This window comes from Cupressus sempervirens, chromosome 5, assembly GCF_028749045.1.
Source record: "Cupressus sempervirens isolate cs-2001-9-10 chromosome 5, ASM2874904v1, whole genome shotgun sequence".
Classification (NCBI taxonomy): domain Eukaryota; kingdom Viridiplantae; phylum Streptophyta; class Pinopsida; order Cupressales; family Cupressaceae; genus Cupressus; species Cupressus sempervirens.
The window spans coordinates 308750075-308770152 of record NC_143122.1 but is presented as its reverse complement, the minus strand read 5'-3'; the positions used below and the strand labels follow the sequence as shown (position 1 = coordinate 308770152).

General features: G+C 30.2%; 1 protein-coding gene across 1 annotated transcript; it reads left to right on the top strand.

The window, feature by feature from the left end:
• The first annotated feature begins 6492 nt into the window (after window positions 1-6492).
• LOC149555846 (putative disease resistance protein At4g33300) lies at window positions 6493-10199 on the top strand. The gene is made up of 7 exons (XM_089829565.1): window positions 6493-6838; window positions 8275-8368; window positions 8474-8489; window positions 8591-8961; window positions 9214-9278; window positions 9395-9907; window positions 9973-10199. The coding sequence occupies exons 1-7, from the start codon at window positions 6493-6495 to the stop codon at window positions 10197-10199; spliced, it is 1632 nt and encodes a 543-aa protein (XP_089685691.1).
• The last annotated feature ends 9879 nt before the right edge of the window (window positions 10200-20078 follow it).

The following is a 20078-nucleotide window of genomic DNA, read 5'->3' as shown; positions in this document are numbered from 1 at the left end:
AACTTCTTCTTCATGGAAATATTTCTCCTTCATGTAAAAACTATTGCTGATACAAATCACTACAATCTCCTCAAGAAACTTCTCATATTAATGAAGATCGATCATGCATGAGGTTCGACCTGTGGAACGTTCAAAATCATTGAAAGCAAAAAACCACTATTAGTTGGATAAGATAAATCGAAAAACCTTTCCCAACAACCAGGAAATCGCATTTCTGGTGCGAAACCCAACTTTAGCATCCCGAACATCTGTAGGGAGAGTTAAACAAGTAAAAAAAAAACCCTTTGCTTTTGTCGGTAGTGTGAAAGAGGTCAAAAAAAATTGTTTATCTCCAACGCGAGACAAATCCAGTGGGTAGTGCCCACATAGGGAATTCCTTATCAATTAATTAAAATTGTTAGTACATGAAGAATATAGTATCATTAAAAATTATTATATCATTATTTTGTGCTTACAATGATAAACTAGTACGTTTTTAATAATACAATTATTTTTTAGATATAATTTAATGTGAATAAATTAAATTGCAATTAATTTTTTAATCATTAATAAAATCTTTATATTAATACTAAAAAAGAAATTATATATCAAGATATGCCATTAGAGGCAAGAAGACCCTTCCATATGTCATGGACATATCCATGCCAACCCAGTGAAAAAAAAACCTTCCCAACAAAAATTGCCACCCAACCCTTTACATACATCATAGCAAAATAACCACATAATTTACATAAATATGATCCATACACCTAGACTTCCAAAACCAAACCAAACGCTACTCAACCTAAACTTATTAAAACCACTTCCCTACATCTTTTTTGGTAAAATTAAGAAACCCAATGCTTGCCTTAACAACACCAGCCTTGCAATAAGCCTACCTCCCACCAGAATCTTTCATACGAGAAGAAGCAAAGACATATCAATGCTTGTTCCAGAGACATCTATAAACTTAGCTAGGGAACCCATCACCAGATCAACACCTGGCCCAACTCCCTGCTAACTAGAGGCATTTGAATCTATAGAGAAAAAATCACCCCCAAAACAAGGGGCTTAACTGACACACTCGAACCATTGACTAATACTGGCTAAGAGTAGGCTCAGCCCACTCTTAGCCAATAGCCTAAGCCTAATGCATAATAGTGGCCCTAGGCTATTGGCTAAGAGTGGCTAGGCCCATGTTCATATGAGTCGATTAAGCCTGGCCCCAACAGAACCAACACCATCCCGCTCAAAGCTCCTCTTACTCTATCTTACCAAAATTTTCCTTCAGATTCTCAACTTCCTATCTTCACCCATAAGCGCATTTGACTTCTAGGTTGTCACTTTGCACTTCCTCACCACTCACTACCTAATGAAAACTTGATCCAACTCCATAGCATGCAAGAACTCCAGCATCTTGCACCACCTTTTTCAAGAAAATGGGAGATGTACTTCAACAAGAGTGCTAGCTGACCACACTAGTAAGGGTTGCAACTCACTTGGGGCACCACCAATCATCCACCGAGGTTGATTTTCCATGCGGATAATAACGCCCAACTCCGCCATTATGAAAATATCTTCAATTCTGCCACCCTACTTCGGCTCTACACATTCTCTCACCAAATACATCACCTCTAGTTTCAAATCAACCACTGTAAGTGATAAAGCCAAAAATAGAGATGAAATCTCCAAATTTGACCTTGGACGTTAATCTTTTTGTAGATATTCTTCACTGAAAAATAACTTTAGCGCCTCCTAGAAAAATTCTCCATCAAACATGAACACATTCTTGAGCCACATGGTTGAAATCAACCCCTTGAAGCATAGGATTTTCCCATCTGTAGCCAAGGAAAATTTTGCCTCCATCTTGCCACTACACCTCTCTTTCGTGCCTCAATTTTTTAGATAAAAATAAAATTTGGAAGGTGAGTATTTGAAAGTTTGTGACAAAGAACAACTCCTAATGTTAACTACCATTATTACCCAATCTTGCCAATCCAACACACATGCCAAAACTATGGGTACTTAGTCATCTACAATCTCGTCTACCTCCATTTGCATAAGGAATGTCTACTTTTAGAGATTTTGATGCAATGGTGGCATCAGTTTGTACAGGTCTAGGTTGCAAAAATCCTCCTCTAAAATACAAATTTTCACATTAGCTCCCAACTTTGACAATGTGTATGCCAACTCGTTGGCTTCCCTTATTACACGTGATTAATATAATACATCAAATTTTTCCAACGAACTTTGTATCAATAAAATTTATCTAATTACCAAGGTTCCATTTCAAAGTTTATCTAATTACCAAGGTTCCATTTCACCTTGGGCGATGTCATTCAACACTAGTTGTGATTCACCTTCCAAATGGATTCTTCGACCCCAATTCTCATGCCCAAAAATACTGCTTCTACTACAACTAGACACTCAGCCTGATTATTGGTTTTTCTGCTATCTTTTTTATCGCTATTGCTAGTATTGCCAGTCTCATCCCTAACAACTACACCAATCCCAAAGGGTCCCGGGTTTCCTTTGGAAGTCCTTTCCAAATTGACTTTGATCCAACCTTCCTCTAGGACCTTCCGCAAATTCTTTTCTTGTTGAATCTAAGAGGATTAACCCCACGAGATCTATTAACACAAAAATTATAAGTAATTTATAATTTTCAATTTAAGTAAAAAATTTACTTCTAAAATATATTTTAAATAGATTAAATATGTTATTTAATTTTTATTTTTTTTATATGAATAAAATGACCATTTAAAAAACCTCTATTAAAAAAAATTGTTTCAAAAAATTAATAGAAAAATAAAACGAACAAAATAGCACAAATAAAGATAAGAGAAAAAAATAATTATAAAAATTAAAAATTAAACTAGTTTAAAAATTAGAATTAAAATAATCTAAGAAAGAAACTAAATTAATTTTGAAATCAAAAAATTAAATTAATTAGCAAAATCAACACGAATAGAAGTAAGAAAATAAACTCAAATAATTACAAAAACTAAGAACTAAAGACTTGAAGGCTTGAGTGCTTGAGTGCTAGTGTGTGTGGAATGATGTCATGAATGCATGATGCAAAATGGAGCAAATGGATGGGCTTATAAAGGGTTCAAAGTGAACTTTATCCCACAAGTTGACTAAACCTTAAATAACTCCTTAAATCAATCCTTGAACAGGGCTTGAGAGGGGGACAAAAATGAGTCTCAACCATGGATGCACATCGTGTTGATCTCTAAGCACAAGTTTCCTATTAATGTCTAATACTTATTCATTTCCATGGTAGTGTTGGTCAGTCATCACTATGGCTGAGCCATCTAGAGAAGGTCAAGCTACAAAGGACTTGTTTATATCTCTTCACATGCCGAACAAGTCAAAGGTTGTCAAGTACCCCAGTAGAGAAAGTGTTAGGATGCCAAGTAGAATAGTAGATATTGAGAATTTGGAAAGTTAATTAATGTCGATTGAATTAGTATATGTCGAGCATATAGAAGCTGAGTGCCAACATGAATGTTAGTTATGATTGAGCGTTAGAACATTCAACTGCTGAGTAAACTAGGTTTGACATATGAGTTTGTAATGATGCAGACACTTATGTAAATCATTTTAGCTGACTTCTACATGATATTGAATGATTGTAGAGATAGTTAAGAAGAAAAGTACACATTTTGGATGAAGACATTAATCCCAAGATAAGCATATTAACCAATCATAAAATTAGAAGGATTAAATGACAAAAAGATGAGATATGGATCGTTGATTATGATCTACAACTTTCTACAATTATCTATTTAAGGGGGGTCTCTAACAGTAAAATCATTATGTGTGATGAATGGAGAAGCGGAGGAGTGAAAAAACTTAGACTAGAGTAAGGAAAGCTAAGTCAGATAAGAGATCAGACAAAGCAACCAAAGCAGTGAAGGATGAAACAGAGTATATCAGATAAGGAGGTCAAATAGAGATATTGAAGAGATGAGATCCATAAATATCTTGTAGAGAAAACCAAAGGATCAAGTACTAAATCAATTTTAATAGACTAAGTCAGGGAAAATTTCTTAACAAAGTGGTTTTAGTAGTCCTATTTAATTCTTCTAACAGAGTCCTTACTTTATTGTAAGTATTAAATCCTTCAATTAAGGTATGACCTAATAGTCTTAAAAGATTTTAATAGAGCATACCTCTAACAGGGTAGATCATTAGATATGATCAAATTGTAGCCCTAACAGGTGAACTTTTATTATTGCAACAATAAAGAGTCATGGGGTTCATCCAAGGATAACTTTAAGAAACCCCCTACCCAAAAAAATTATAAAATGTTGGCAAATCCATCATTTTTCAAGAGGAAAAAAAATATTTTCACTTGGCAAAATTTTCAATATACAAAAACTTTGTTTTAATCGACTATTTTTTTCCAATGTGGAAGAATTTCATAAAATCAGTGTGATTAATTCCTTTTTTTTAGTGAAATACATAACTTAGGAAGCAATTTTTTCCCTCTTGAATGGAAATAATATATAAATTATGAGGTGATGTTTCCCCATTTGATGGAAAAAAATACATAATTAATGAGGCAATTTTTCCCCTTAGCTGGAAAGGGTACATAATTAATGAGGCAATTTGGTGACTATTAATGCAAACAAATGTAACACATTGGTGAATGTTGTACAACTTGTTTTCAAAGCATGTGAAAAATGAAAATTAATTTCCTTTTGGCATTAAATGCATGCTTTATAAAACCAAGTTGTTGACAAAAATGAGAACGTGTACTCAAAGCATAAGGTTTTCTCTAGATTAACAACTGCGGTTGGGAAATTTGATGAGCATCCCAGGACTTCATATTCATGAGCATCCAAAAGGATAGGCACTAGACCCTATAGTGCACCTAGGGTAGGTTGGGTCTGAAGAAGATTAGTATGATATTATTAGTAGCATGATGAACATTATGTGGAATCTCTAGATAAATTATCCTAGGCATATCAATGACCAACATGAACTAGAGCAGGAGGTAGAAAGGGAGGTGTTGGACCAAGCAATTCATGATTTGTGATGACAAAAGAGGCTCAATCAACATGCTGCAAACATAGAACACCTTGACAATTTATTGGTAATGTTTCAAGCTATGCGGTGGGTACTTCATTAATTGCTTGTTTCCCAAATCATTTTGTAAAATTTTTGGGAAAATTTTGCAAATTAGTTATTAGTTACCAAAGGTACTGAAGCTTGTATGCACCCCTTCATTTTCTATAAGAAGGGGTACCAAGACCCTTTGGGATTTGTATTTATAGGATATACAACATATAATACGTACAATTATAAGTTATTTTACTTTGCAAAATGTTCATAGAATATAATTTATAAAGTTATGCAACTATTTCAATTTTCTAGCTTGATTGTACTTATATTTTTCAAATTAATATAAATCCAGACTATTTTATGGCTTACTGGATGATGTTTGATCAAGGTATTTTTTGCCTACTAGACTTTATCTCGAAAGGCCTTCCTTGGTTGGAAAAAAGTACATATTAAAATGTATTACGTAGCAACTACAAAATGGAAATGGGTAATAAATACAACACAGTGGAGTTGTACCGAACAATAATATATCGTTCGATGATTACATATCAATGGTGGAAGTCTTATTTCAGGTCGAATGCCTGAAATGAAACATCGATCTAATTTTAATTTCCATAATGGTGAGAAGTGTCCACTATCCTCACCACCACCTCCACTTCACACTTGCAATGTGAGTTGGCATTAATCATATGTCCCATCACTATCAATTACATTCCCTTTACCATTCACTTCAAATGATTCACTTTTTCTTTGGTGTTGAAGAAAAATTATAAACTATAATCCTACATATGTGGGAAAGATTTCCAAAGATTTTCTACTAATAGAATTTAACTTTAAGGACTAAGGTATACAAAAGGTTAAATGAATGCCATGGCAGTCGACCTTATTAAGTTATTAGTAGGCTCTTTTCTTTGTCATTTGTCAAAAAAAAAATTCATTCGATTAAATTGGTTTATAATTATACCCACTAAACCATTGTGGTGCTCAAAATGTCATATTTATTATTATAATTATGATTCTATTCTAGCTTTTAATTTTTATTTAATTAATAATTACAAAAATGGTTGACTGACTCTCCCTCTCTAGTACTATTTTGAAAACTTTTATTTTTCTAATTTTCTTGAAAGACTTCGGGTTTTCCTAGACAGTAAACTGAAGAGAGGTAAAGGCGGGAAGAAGGGCCCCATATGTGGAAAATTTGCTTGCTCGGTCCCTAAATGCACAAAATTCATCGTGGAAAAAATGTGCGAGAAATTTCCACTCTGCTTCCAACATCCCACGTTCAATTTGTTTGCTTGCTCGCTAAATGAGTACAATTCAGCGTGGAATCAACACTGCAAGAAGTTTCCTCTCAGCTTTCATATCCCGCCATTTCCACTTCACTCTAGGAGTCATTGATAAATAAGTGGCTGCCCTAATCACCCCCGATACGCTAACAAAATGGTTTCTGCCTATGTTCTCGTGCTTTTTCAAGGAGCTACTGGAGAGGTTGTTAGAGCGCTTCTCTCTAGGCCTGTTGATGCGGGTGTCGATACCCTTCTCTCAGGCTGTCAAAAATTGGGACAATGGGTGAGCGAGGGGTTGTTATGCTTGCAACCCTCATCTTCATTTGCAGACTCATACATTCCAAAACTACCCAAACATAGCATGGGTTTGGAGAATCAAGTAGGGGATTTGAAAAGGTGGTTATTTGAAGATAATTTCAATAAGATCGCAGTGATGGGAATTGCGGGCAGTGGCAAAACAACCTTGGTTGCTGCTCTCTGCAGGGATTCTGATGTCCAACGTAAGTAGACCATATATTTACTCTTTGAATCAAGTAATCTCGTAAAATGCATTTTTTAGGAGTTGCTCTCGGGAGGGATGCTGAAGCCATAAGTTAACCATTTACACACACCCACACAAAAATTCGTGCTGAATCAAGGAATTTTGTTAAATACTTGTTTTTGTATTGTCTGGGCTTTGATAGGAATTAGATCTGAGAAGAGGAGGCTATTTTAATGCTGGCCTATATTTGCCCAAGTGTTGAGCAACCTATTTCGCTGCTAGGTAAAATGTGCATCACTTTAGCAATCGAATGCAGGAACTGTATGTGTTCCATCGCACTCAGATAAGCCTATATTCAAAACATCAATCATACCCACAACCTTAACCGTGGTGTGACGAGACAATTTACCTCTGGTTTGTGGTGATCTCTATGTATAGGTTATGTTTCGACCTCCTTTTTAAGTATATAATCTCATGCTTATGTTAGGGAGCTACTCTAGCATGGAAATCTTCCTCAGTTAGTCAAGCAGGGGAATCCTTTTCCATTGGTATTTGTTAACTGTGTCTCATCTGCTATTGATGAGCTCTTCATTGTGTGAACCATCTCCTGTTGACAAGGCTGGATAGTCCTCTTCCATCCTCTCCTCCTCACAGTGCCTGAAAATGATTCATGCCTTAATGTGGTTTCTGGATTCTCTTCTCCTTCCCCTCGATCTGTCTTCACCTCCTCGAAGTTTCTAAACACCATTCATGCCTCCACCTTTGATGTGAAATCTTCTCCCCTTCCCCTCTTTCTCTTCTGTCTTCATTGAAGTGCTTAAAGGCAATTGAATCCTCAACTTTCTTATGTCAATGCAATCTTCTCCCCCATCTTCTCAATATATCCTCTTCCTCTCCTTCTTCTTAAAGAGCTTAACGGCCATTCATATCTCCTCTCTTCCCTTCAATAACCCCCTCCTCTCCTCTTTTACGCGTATGAAGAGCATTTATTCATCATCTTGCTTTAGTTGGTGTAGTCCTCTCTTCTTCCCCTTAATCTGTACTCTTTTCTGCTCTGCTCTCCTCTTCCTCTTAAGCTATCCTATTTGGTCACTCCTATGAAGACATTTGTCCTCCCCTTCTCATCTTTGATCCATCCATTCGAGCCCCTGATCTATCAAGACCTTACTATCAGGTCAAGTGGCCAATATGCGGAATACATATGCTTAGGATAGCTTTTATTTTCACTGGGAAGTGGGCTTGTCCTCTGATATCAAAATGACAAGTTAGAAAATGTTTCCAATGAGGAAGTGGTGTGTTTAGAGCTTCTAGTCAGGTTGGCAAAGTTGCGTGGGGATTTTTAGCCTGGCTACAATCCTACGTTAAACTTCTAGGGAGACTAGAACATAAGACCTGATCTCACTTACTTTAGTATGCTCTTTGTGTATATTGGTAACATCACCGAATTGTGATTAGACTTGCCCGTCAACCTCTCAACCTCTTTTGTTATTGGGCCTTTGGACAAGAAAGCATTCCAGATGGATGGTTCAACAATCAACCAGTCAAAGAGGTATACCTATGTCTATCTACGTCTCATTTGTTGATTTTAGTGAACCTGAAGTCTGCTAAATTTGCCATAATACGACATTATATTTTGCCAGCTAATATTGTGTAGATCTGCTATCCATTCCGTGTTTACAATTTAAGAAGCATGGTTCGTTTAGTTCAATATGTGTAGATCTGAAGGCCACCCTTTGAGATTATATTGGGGCTAACTAGTCTGTACTAACAGGTAGCAAAAGAATGTCTAGGATTACCACTTGTATTGGAGGTGATTGGACGTTATTTATGCAAATACAGTGAAAATGCTTATTGGGAATACACCAAAAGGCAGATTTCACAAGGAAGGCGAATCAATATTAGATCTTATGAAGAGGATGTTCTCAAGCGCCTAGCATTGAGCATAGAAGATCTGGACAATGATACAAAAATATGCTTTTTGGACCTAATATTGTTTCCTAAAGTTAAAAAAATCCCTGTTGATGCTTCGTTTGATATTTGGATTGATGTTCACAACTTAAGCCTAGAGCATGCGTCGATGATTCTTGTTGATCTTGAAAAAAGAGGGCTCTTGAATTTGGTACAGCTAACTCATAATTCAAGGTGAGTGTCTTCTTTTAGATTCTTTTGTTGAAATTGCGTTGAAATATGTAGAAGAAAGATATAGATAGTGATCATCAAGCCGAAAGAGTAAATCTCCCATTTCTTCCAGCATGATCTAAATGGAGTTTGGACATGTAATCCTTTTACTTCAACTCAAAATTTGTAATCATTGAGATGTTGCTACTTCATTTTGAGAACTTGAAAAAGATGTCTCACTGAAGATTGAATGCATCTTAACTCTTTCTTTCCCAGCAATTGTGAGATATATTCAGTTCAACATGATATAAAAGCCACTGAGATTATTGCCATTCGCACAGGTTGATTGCTTTAAATTGGTTTATTGATATTCACAAGTATCAGGCTTCAAGCAAATGAGTGAGGCCCATAAAAATATATATATTCCTTCTTTAAAAAGTTTTGAATACTTTTGCAGGTCCAATGAAAGAGAATAAATGGCCTAAGTTGGAGTTTCCGGAGGCCCGTGCTCTTGTATTGATATTTGATGGAAATGAATATTTCCTTCCACCATTTGTGCAGGAAATGTCTCGGTTGAAAATTCTTATCATAATCAACCAGAAATCCTGTAGGGCTAAAATTGACGGTATGTCAACCTTTAGTTCATTGGTTCAACTGAAGAGCCTTCGGCTTGAAAAATTGATTGTCCCTGATCTAGATTATTTTCAATATTTAGAAAATCTCAGGAAGCTCTCACTGAGTCTCTGCAGCACTGATAAGGGACGATTGGACATTGAAGTGTGCTTAAAGCTGCTTAAACTTGAAGAGATTAATATTGACTGCTGTGAGGATATTGACGAATTTCCTCTTGGTATTTTCAATTTCATTTCACTGAAAACACTGTCTATAACAAATTGCCATCAACTTCGCAAGATTCTTGAGAATCTGGGGAAGCTTGCAGGATCTCTTCAAGTGTTGAGCTTAGTTGCTTGTCTGAATCTCAAAGAACTCCCAGCCTCAATTTATGAACTTGGAAATTTACATTTCCTTTTCAAGGCTTGGAGGCTCTTCCACGTGACTTCAATAAGTTGGAGAGACTCAAAATTTTTAACATGGGTGACTGCAAAAAAATCAAGAAACTTCCTAGAATGGTTAATGGCCTGACGTCTTTGTCAGATGTGATCTGTGACGAGCAATTGAAAAAAGAGTGGTCTCATTTCCATGAGTCGATTAATGTGATAGTTGTAGAACCAACATTTAGTTTAGAGTTTCTGGACACATAACTTTGCTCTGGCAATCATTTATATTGTGAACAGTGACTGTGGACCATGGGTTGAGTAATTTTCTTTCCAGTTTTAGAAGCGGAGTTAGAAATTAAGACCATTTGTGTCATTGGGGTTGGAGTTATATCTATGCACTTTAAACTTATGGCAGGATCACAAAGTGCTTAGCACTACCGTCAATATTGTATTTATGTCATATGTTTTAATTTTTAAATTATTAAGGGTTTTAGTCCCTAGCTACAGCAGACACACGAGTGATCATGCTGCAATGTTCTTTTCATGGTAAATTGTGCCTGAGAAATAATTAAATCCTTTCGCTCGTGCTTTAACGTGTTTTCCTAGAGTAAGAAATTAGCAGATCAAAATTTTTCTTTTCCGCATATTACATTTTCCTGGGTTTGGCAAATGGAAAGGAATTTATAAATTCTTAAGCCTTAACATACATCTGGGAGATGGTGGAGAACAAACAGAATCAGTATAAGTATGTAATTTCTGGATTTGATTGTGTAGAGTTTTTTTATCATTAATGTTTTTTGATCATAGTACATGATTCATCAGTATAAGTACATAATTTCTGGATTTGATTGTGTAGAGTTTTTTTACCATCAATGTTTTGGATCATACTACATGATCCATCATCAAGATACAAGAGAACAAGAAGATCCATAGTGAGGACAAAAATGAATACTCCATGCAAAATTTCTATCACGCCCTTTGCCAAAAAAATTCTAATGTGGGACTCTATGTATGACAGAAGTCAAAATCCTTCTAAAAGTAGGAACCACTTTTATAAAAAGTTTAACATATTATTAAAATCAATTTGGACTATATTTATGTGTGATAGTTTTTAATTTTTAACTTTTTTGATTGGTACATAGTTTTTGAATTTATTATCATGTAACTAAATTTAATAATATTGTTTTACTTTTGATAATTTAATTGAATAAGGAACTTGTATATATATTCATTTAAAATTAATATACTATTATTTTATTTCAATAAATAATAAATTTGACTTTTCAATTTTATAGTATACTATAATTTTGTATTAACATTTTTAAATTATTTTGACAATTAGTGGAATATATATATATATATATATTTCAATGTTGGTGAGCTAATCTTTTTTTTATTCTAGAAAGCTTTTTACATTGTTATTAGTCCTTGCAAATTAATGTACGGGCATACAATTAATTTAAAAAAAAAGAAATGTCTTAATAGTCCAAAATTGAAAATGATTTATTGTTAAAATTTATTCTAGGGACTTACATCTTACCCAAAATCTACTAGGTGCGTTCAAATCAAATCATTTTTACAAACAACACTTAAATTGGTAGGGGATTTTCTAGCCTCAACCCAAAACCAGCCACTGTAAATTGAAAATTGAGAAGTCATTTCTTCTAATATGAGGCCCAATTAGCAAATCTTATGGTACGACATCTGCTTCCCCATGCAACTCTCCTTTTAATTGGAAGAAATCTTCTTTCAACATCAAAATTTTTAATTTTAAAATTATGAACCCTAGTCAATTTCCTTGTACTGATCAATGCCTTCTGCAATCAATTTGGTTTTTTATCTTTTCTTGCCTGTCTTCTTATGTCAATCAAAATGACTATTGATTTTTAAAAGCTCAGTTCTTTAGGAGAAGTGAAAGGAAATCACAAGTGTTATTTGCCACTAGAGGGTGCATTTTCTCTTGCATTGTTTCCCTCCTATTGTCACACTTTGCAAGCACTTATTAAATTTTGGTGGCTCTAACTGATTAGAGAATAAAAGCCTTGGCTCTACTTCTTCTAAGAGTAACAACTCATACACTAACATTTTTTTCATCCTCAATCTTAGATTATGACTTGGATCAGTAATCTGGTTTGATTGTTATTAATTAATATTGTCTCTCTTACCAACAACATTTCTCAGTACCCCTCTATCTCTCAACTTACCTTACCTTAGATCATTTTCCAAATAAAATATAATATAATACTTACTCTATAATAGAAACAAATTTCTAGATTAGTCAAATATGAGTAAAACATGATAAAACATATTTAAAAAGGTGATAAATGCTACTCCGTGCAAAGACCAAAACCATGACCTGCAACTTGTAACTACACCCTTTCATGAGACCACGGGGAATCCAACCAAATTGTTGATGTGACTGAATTGTTAGGACGCCCATGGCTTGTATTCATTGCATTAAGTAGGAAATGCTTGAAAATATCTCAGTGGCAAGTTAGATGACAATATATTGTCATTCACTTTTTTCTATGCAATTGAATAGGTTGGAACAAAAAATTGTACAAACTCAAACGTTAATGACAATTATTTTATAAATTGAAATGAAGCAAGGTGAAGAAACGAGCCCACAACCACCTAAGCAGTCAAAGCTTAGTGTGTTGCTTAAGCTTGACCATTTGAAAGGAACACATCTATTTTCCAAAGAAACATGGATGTAACTAGACGTCAACAAACCAAGATGTTGGTCTTTTCACTTAAAAAGGAACATAATGTGGTAACATACAAACTTTCACACTTATGTGGAGCTCCACGGAGATCATGACATAATAAGGATACCTACGCATAGGACTAATCTTAAATAATAAAAGCTTAGTTGGGAATCATAGAGGATGAAGAGAGATAAAGGAGGTTGGAGAACACTATATACTCTTCAAAACACATGCAGGTATCCAAGAACATGGGTTACTTGTCATGTCAATGGAGCTTTATGGATGGGATGTTTGGATAAGCAGCAAATCGAATCTCAAATGTAGGTAGACAAAAGAGCTCAAAAGCAAGTTACCATGAGCAGATTCAAGATTAAAGAATAAAATCTTATATGAGATCCCTCTATAGAAAATGGGTACTTGTCGAATTGCAGAAGTAGCTATAGTTCACCTACTAGGGTATCTCAAAAAGATCATGAAATCTCACAAGTGGCCCATTCTAGTATGGAACGAAAGTTGAATAGAATAAATAAAACTTGGATGAACCAAAATAATTGGTGGATTTTTGACCAAGTCATTAAAAGGCCCATGGACTGATCAAGAGATAAAATACAATGAAAATATCAGACTAATCATATAAAATCAAACTAATCATGCAGACAAAAACAACTTGGGAGGAAGTGGCAAGCCATATGAACATGACCAAAATGTTTACATGGGTACAAAAATCAGGTGGAAAATGAAGATACTCACTAGTCTAGCTATAGATTAGCTCTTCAAATTTTAGTTATGAGATTGGTAGATTGACAAACTTGAAGACTATAACTATAAATGGAAGTGACAATATATTGATATTGTAGCGACTAGACTATTTTAGTGTGTTGGGGAAAATATCGATTAACTCGGTGTCAGTAGGAGGCTCAGGTTTTCATAAAAATGATTTGTACTTTAGTTCAGACATAACTTCCCCAATCCCCTCTCTATTTAGACCTCTATAAAAAAAACTAGTTAGTGTATAGGCTTAAATCTACACACTCAATAAATGAGGATTAGTAGCACCAAATGATCTAATAATTAAATCACATAAGCTACCAAACATGAGCCTATGAATGTTCAACAAAATAAGAAGCATTAAATAATTGGAATCACATAATAAAATATGCAAACCAATCAAATACTCCAAGATTTTGTTACTTATCTTTGGTCATATGAACTGTGCACACAGCTGTGATTTTGGTAGCACTTAGACTCCGAGCTCCAAGAAATATGATTAAAAGATAGGATTTCAAATGATAGCAAAATGACATAGGTTCGATCTGAAAGTCAGTTATGAAATTAAGATATATGAGAATTGTTTATATAGATTTTTTGGAAATCCATAAATGGTTGAGATCAATTTGGGAAAATCATGATGAATGGACAAGGATGAAAGAGACTGGAGGAAAAATTGGAAAGTTTCCAATTTTAAATTAAAAAAGACAAAGGATGAAATTTGAGATATTTTCCATTTTGGAGAGATAAAGTTTCCAAAAATTGAAAATTGATACTTCAGAATCATTTCTGATTTTGTGTTTTTAGAAAAAATAGATTTTTCAGTTTATGAAGATTTTCTAATTTTCAAATTTCAATTTCTAATAAAATTAATTTTTCAGATTTTAGAAGATTTAATTGAATTAAAACTTCAATTAGATTTGAAAGATGAAATTAACTAGCAGTTGTGCATTTATGTACGTGCAACGATTAGTGATAGGAATGATTTGTGTAATTGAATGAAAGGAAACAAAGAACTATTATTGCTAAATTTAGAATTATAATTAGATTAGGTTTACAATTTAACTTAATATTTAATTAGGGTTAGAGTTAAGTTTGAGGTTACATGTTTCAAGTTGGCCAAGATTAGATTTAGGATTATGATTTAAATATATCTTAAATTTTTAATATCACTTAGGATTAATGCAATAGTACACTAACATTTCTTAAAATCAATTACCTAGTGTAAGATTAGGGTTAACTTGTTTATGTGTAAGTATTCAAGTTAGGTTAAAAGCTTAATTTATTGGAGAAGATTTTGGACAATATTGAAAACTCATTATTTCTAGAGTAAGGGTTCAATTTCTAAGAATGATTTAATAAAGCTTAATTTTAGGTTAATGGTTAATTTATTAAGATAGATGGATTGATATTTCTAGCAAGTGAATACAATTTTCAATCCATAGACAATATCGAATTAAGTTAGGATTAAGATTATGCTTAAGGTTTAAGCCATAGTTAAGGTGACATTGTAGTTACATTATGGTTAAAGTTTGGATTAAGGTTTAGCCTAGGGTTAAGGGTTTGGGAAAATGATTATTGTTAAAATTGGGATTATGATTATAGTTAGGATTGAGATTATGGTTATTGGTAGGATTTACATAATGGATAGCTCTATAAGTTGTGAGAATATGATGACCTTAGAATACATTATTATAATATAGGTAAATAAATGCTTATATTATATATTATGTTGGAATTAAAATAAAATAATTTATTTTAAATAAATAAATAATTGTGAATATTATGATAATAAAAAAGAAATACAAATTAATTTACATATATGACAAACATTTCTAAATTTCAAATCCTTTTAATGTAAAAAATTTCAAATTATAAAATTAAACTATAATTTTACAACTAAAACCTAGATACAAATAAAATCTCTCTATTTATTAAAGGTATGTAAACAATATTTAATTGCATGCATTTCATTTTTATCTTAATACTTACTAAATTCAAAAATAGAAATATAGATTATATTTCTTTTTAAAATAGAAATAAATTTGTATAACATATATTCTAATTTGTCTTCTAGTTTGTAAATCATTTCAAATTTTAAAACTAAAAAATTGAAATCTATACCTAAATGTTACCTTTCTATATTTATTTATTTTTAAAAACATTTCTACTTTATTTTATGCTTTTGCATGCATATTGATAAGAAAACAATTATTTTATATTTATACTCTAAACAACATTTGTATTAGAATTTATAAAAAATATAGAAAGTAATCTATGTATATAACAAACTTTTCTAAATATGAAATTATTTTTGTGTAAAAAATAAAATGATAACATTAAAATACAAATTTAAAACTAAAATCTACTTACAAAGGAAATATGTCTATATCTATTGAAGATATGTAAACTACATATTTTCATACATTTTATTTTTATCTTAGTAATTACTAAATCAAAAAAATATAAATATATATGTGCTAGATATATATATATATTTAAATTTTTCTTCTTCCTTATATATTATTTAAAAAATTAGAATAATATTAAATTATATTTATAATTTTCTAAAATGAACCAACTTAAATTTAAAACCAAAAAACTAAAAATCTGGACTTAATGCAAACTTTATATATTTTTTAACAATATAAATATTTGTATTCTATTTTATATTTTTGCATGCATATAATTTCAAATTGTAATTGACTTTCAATATTTTTTCTGAATCAACAGTTCTAAATATAAAATCTAGATACAAATGCAACCTTTTTTTATATTTTAAAATTTTGTATTCTATTTACTTTATGCATTTCAAGTTTTAATTTAAGATAATTTAATTTTTTAATTTTAAAATCAAAATGTGTATATAAATTAACTATCTTTATTATTTTTAAGATTTATTGAAAGAAAATGAATCATTGCCAATATATTTGATAATAAAAATAATAGATTTTTAAGATATTTCATAAATAACACAGATTTATGAGTACATATATTTAGAAATGGATATATTTGCAAATCAAATCGAGGCTATCAAAAATGATTTGAATAATATATAAATTGAAACAAAACTAATATGATTTAATCTTGTTCATATTTATTTTTTGTCATGCATGTATTACCATTTCTATTTGCTTCCTCAACTTCTCTATAATCAATATGCATGCATTTTGTAATTGCTCACTATGCATTTATTACTATATGAAACTTGTCAAACAATTCAAACGAATATATAAACTTGTTATAATCTATATGCATACATTTTGTAACTACACATTATGTACTTATTATTATGATAAACTTGTCAAGCAATTCAAACTAGTATATAAACTTGTCACATTGTAGTTACATTATGGTTAAAGTTTGTATTAAGGTTTAGCCTAGGGTTAAGGGTTTGGTAAAATGATTATTGTTAAAATTGGGATTATGATTATAGTTAGGATTGAGATTATGGTTATTGCTAGGATTTACATGATGGATAACTCTATAAGTTGTGAGAATATGATGACCTTAGAATACATTATTATAATATAGGTAAATAAATTCTTATATTATGTATTATGTTAGAAATAAAATAAAATAATTTATTTTAAATAAATAAATAATTGTGAAAATTATGAAAAAATATAGAAAATAATCTATGTATATAACAAACTTTTCTAAATATGAAATTATTTATGTGTAAAAAATAAAATGATAATATTAAACTATAAATTTAAAACTAAAATCTACTTACAAAGGAAATATGTCTATATTTATTGAAGATATGTCAACTACATATTTTCATACATTTTATTTTTATCTTAGTAATTACTAAATCCAAAAAATATAAATATATATGTGCTAGATATATATATATTTAAATTTTTCTTCTTCCTTATATATTATTTAAAAAATTAGAATTATATTAAATTATATTTTCAATTTTCTAAAATGAACCAACTTGAATTTAAATCCAAAAAACTAAAAATCTGGACTTAATGCGAACTTTATATATTTTTTAACAATATAAATATTTGTATTCTATTTTATATTTTTGCATGCATATAATTTCAAATTGTAATTGACTTTCAATAATTTTTTCTTAATAAACAGTTCTAAATATAAAATCTAGATACAAATGCAATCTTTTTTCATATTTTAAAATTTTGTATTCTATTTACTTTATGCATTTCAAGTTTTAATTTAAGATAATTTAATTTTTTAATTTTAAAATCAAAATGTGTATATAAATTAACTATCTTTATTATTTTTAAGATTTATTGAAAAAAAAATGAATCATTGCCAATATATTTGATAATAAAAATAATAGATTTTTAAGATCTTTCATAAATAACACAGATTTGTGAGTACATATATTTAGAAATGGATATATTTGCAAATCAAATCGAGGCTATCAAAAATGATTTGAATAATATATAAATTGAAACAAAACTAATATGATTTAATCTTGTTCATATTTATTTTTTATCATGCATGTATTACCATTTCTATTTGCTTCCTCAACTTCTCTATAATCCATATGCATGCATTTTGTAATTGCTCACTATGCATTTATTACTATATGAAACTTGTCAAACAATTCAAACGAATATATAAACTTGTTATAATCTATATGCAAACATTTTGTAACTACTCATTATGTACTTATTATTATGATAAACTTGTCAAGCAATTCAAACCAGTATATAAACTTGTCACATTGTAGTTACATTATGGTTAAAGTTTGGATTAAGGTTTAGCCTAGGGTTAAGGGTTTGGGAAAATGATTATTGTTAAAATTGGGATTATGATTATAGTTAGGATTGAGATTATGGTTATTGCTAGGATTTACATAATGGATAGCTCTATAAGTTTTGAAGATATGATGACCTTAGAATACATTATTATAATATTGATAAATAAATGCTTATATTATGTATTATGTTGGAATTAAAATAAAACAATTTATTTAAAAAAAATAAATAATTGTGAAAATTATGAAAATAAAAAAGAAATAGAAATTAATTTACATATATGATAAACATTTCTAAATTTCAAATCCTTTTAATGTAAAAAACTTCAAATTATAAAATTAAACTATAATTTTACAACTAAAACCTAGATACAAATAAAATCTCTCTATTTATTAAAGGTATGTAAACAATATTTAATTGCATGCATTTCATTTTTATCTTAATACTTACTAAATTAAAAAATAGAAATGATTTTATTTTAAAATAGAAATAAATTTGTATAACATATATTTTAATTTTTCTTCTAGTTTTTAAATCATTTCAAATTTTAAAACTAAACAAAGTCCTATATCTATTTCTCAAAATGAATCAACATAAATTACAAACTAAAAAATTGAAATCTATACCTAAATGTTACCTTTCTATATTTATTTATTTTTAAAAACATTTCTACTTTATTTTATGCTTTTACATGCATATTGATAAGAAAACAATTATTTTATATTTATACTCTAAACAACATTTGTATTAGAATTTATAAAAAATACAGAAATTAATCTATGTATATAACAAACTTTTCTAAATATGAAATTATTTTTGTGTAAAAAATCAAATGATAACATTAAACTACAAATTTAAAACTAAAATCTACTTACAAAGGAAATATGTCTATGACTATTAAAGATATGTAAACTACATATTTTCATACATTTTATTTTTATCTTAGTAATTAATAAATCCAAAAAATATAAATATATATGTGCTATATATATATATTTTTTTTTTAAAAATTTTTTTTTTCTTCTTCCTTATATATTATTTAAAAAATTAGAATTATATTTTCAATTTTCTAAAATGAACCAACTTAATTTTAAAACCAAAACACTAAAAATCTGTACTTAATGCGAACTTTATATATTTTTTAACAATATAAATATTTGTATTCTATTTTATATTTTTGCATGCATATAATTTCAAATTGTAATTGACTTTCAATATTTTTTCTTAATCAACAGTTATAAATATAAAATCTAGATACAAATGCAATCTTTTTTTATCTTTTAAAATTTTGTATTCTATTTACTTTATGCATTTCAAGTTTTAATTTAAGATAATTTAATTTTTTAATTTTAAAATCAAAATGTGTATATAAATTAACTATCTTTATTATTTTTAAGATTTATTGAAAAAAATATGAATCATTGCCAATATATTTGATAATAAAAATAATAGATTTTTAAGATCTTTCATAAATAACACAGATTTATGAGTACATATATTTAGAAATGGATATATTTGCAAATCAAATCGAGGCTATCAAAAATGATTTGAATAATATATAAATTGAAACAAAACTAATATGATTTAATCTTGTTCATATTTATTTTTTGTCATGCATGTATTACCATTTCTATTTGCGTCATCAACTTCTCTATAATCCATATGCATGCATTTTGTAATTGCTCACTATGCATTTATTACTATATGAAACTTGTCAAACAATTCAAACGAATATATAAACTTGTTATAATCAAAATGAAAACATTTTGTAACTACTCATTATGTACTTATTATTATGATAAACTTGTCAAGCAATTCAAACTAGTATATAAACTTGTCACATTGTAGTTACATTATGGTTAAAGTTTGGATTAAGGTTTAGCCTAGGGTTAAGGGTTTGGGAAAATGATTATTGTTAAAATTGGGATTAT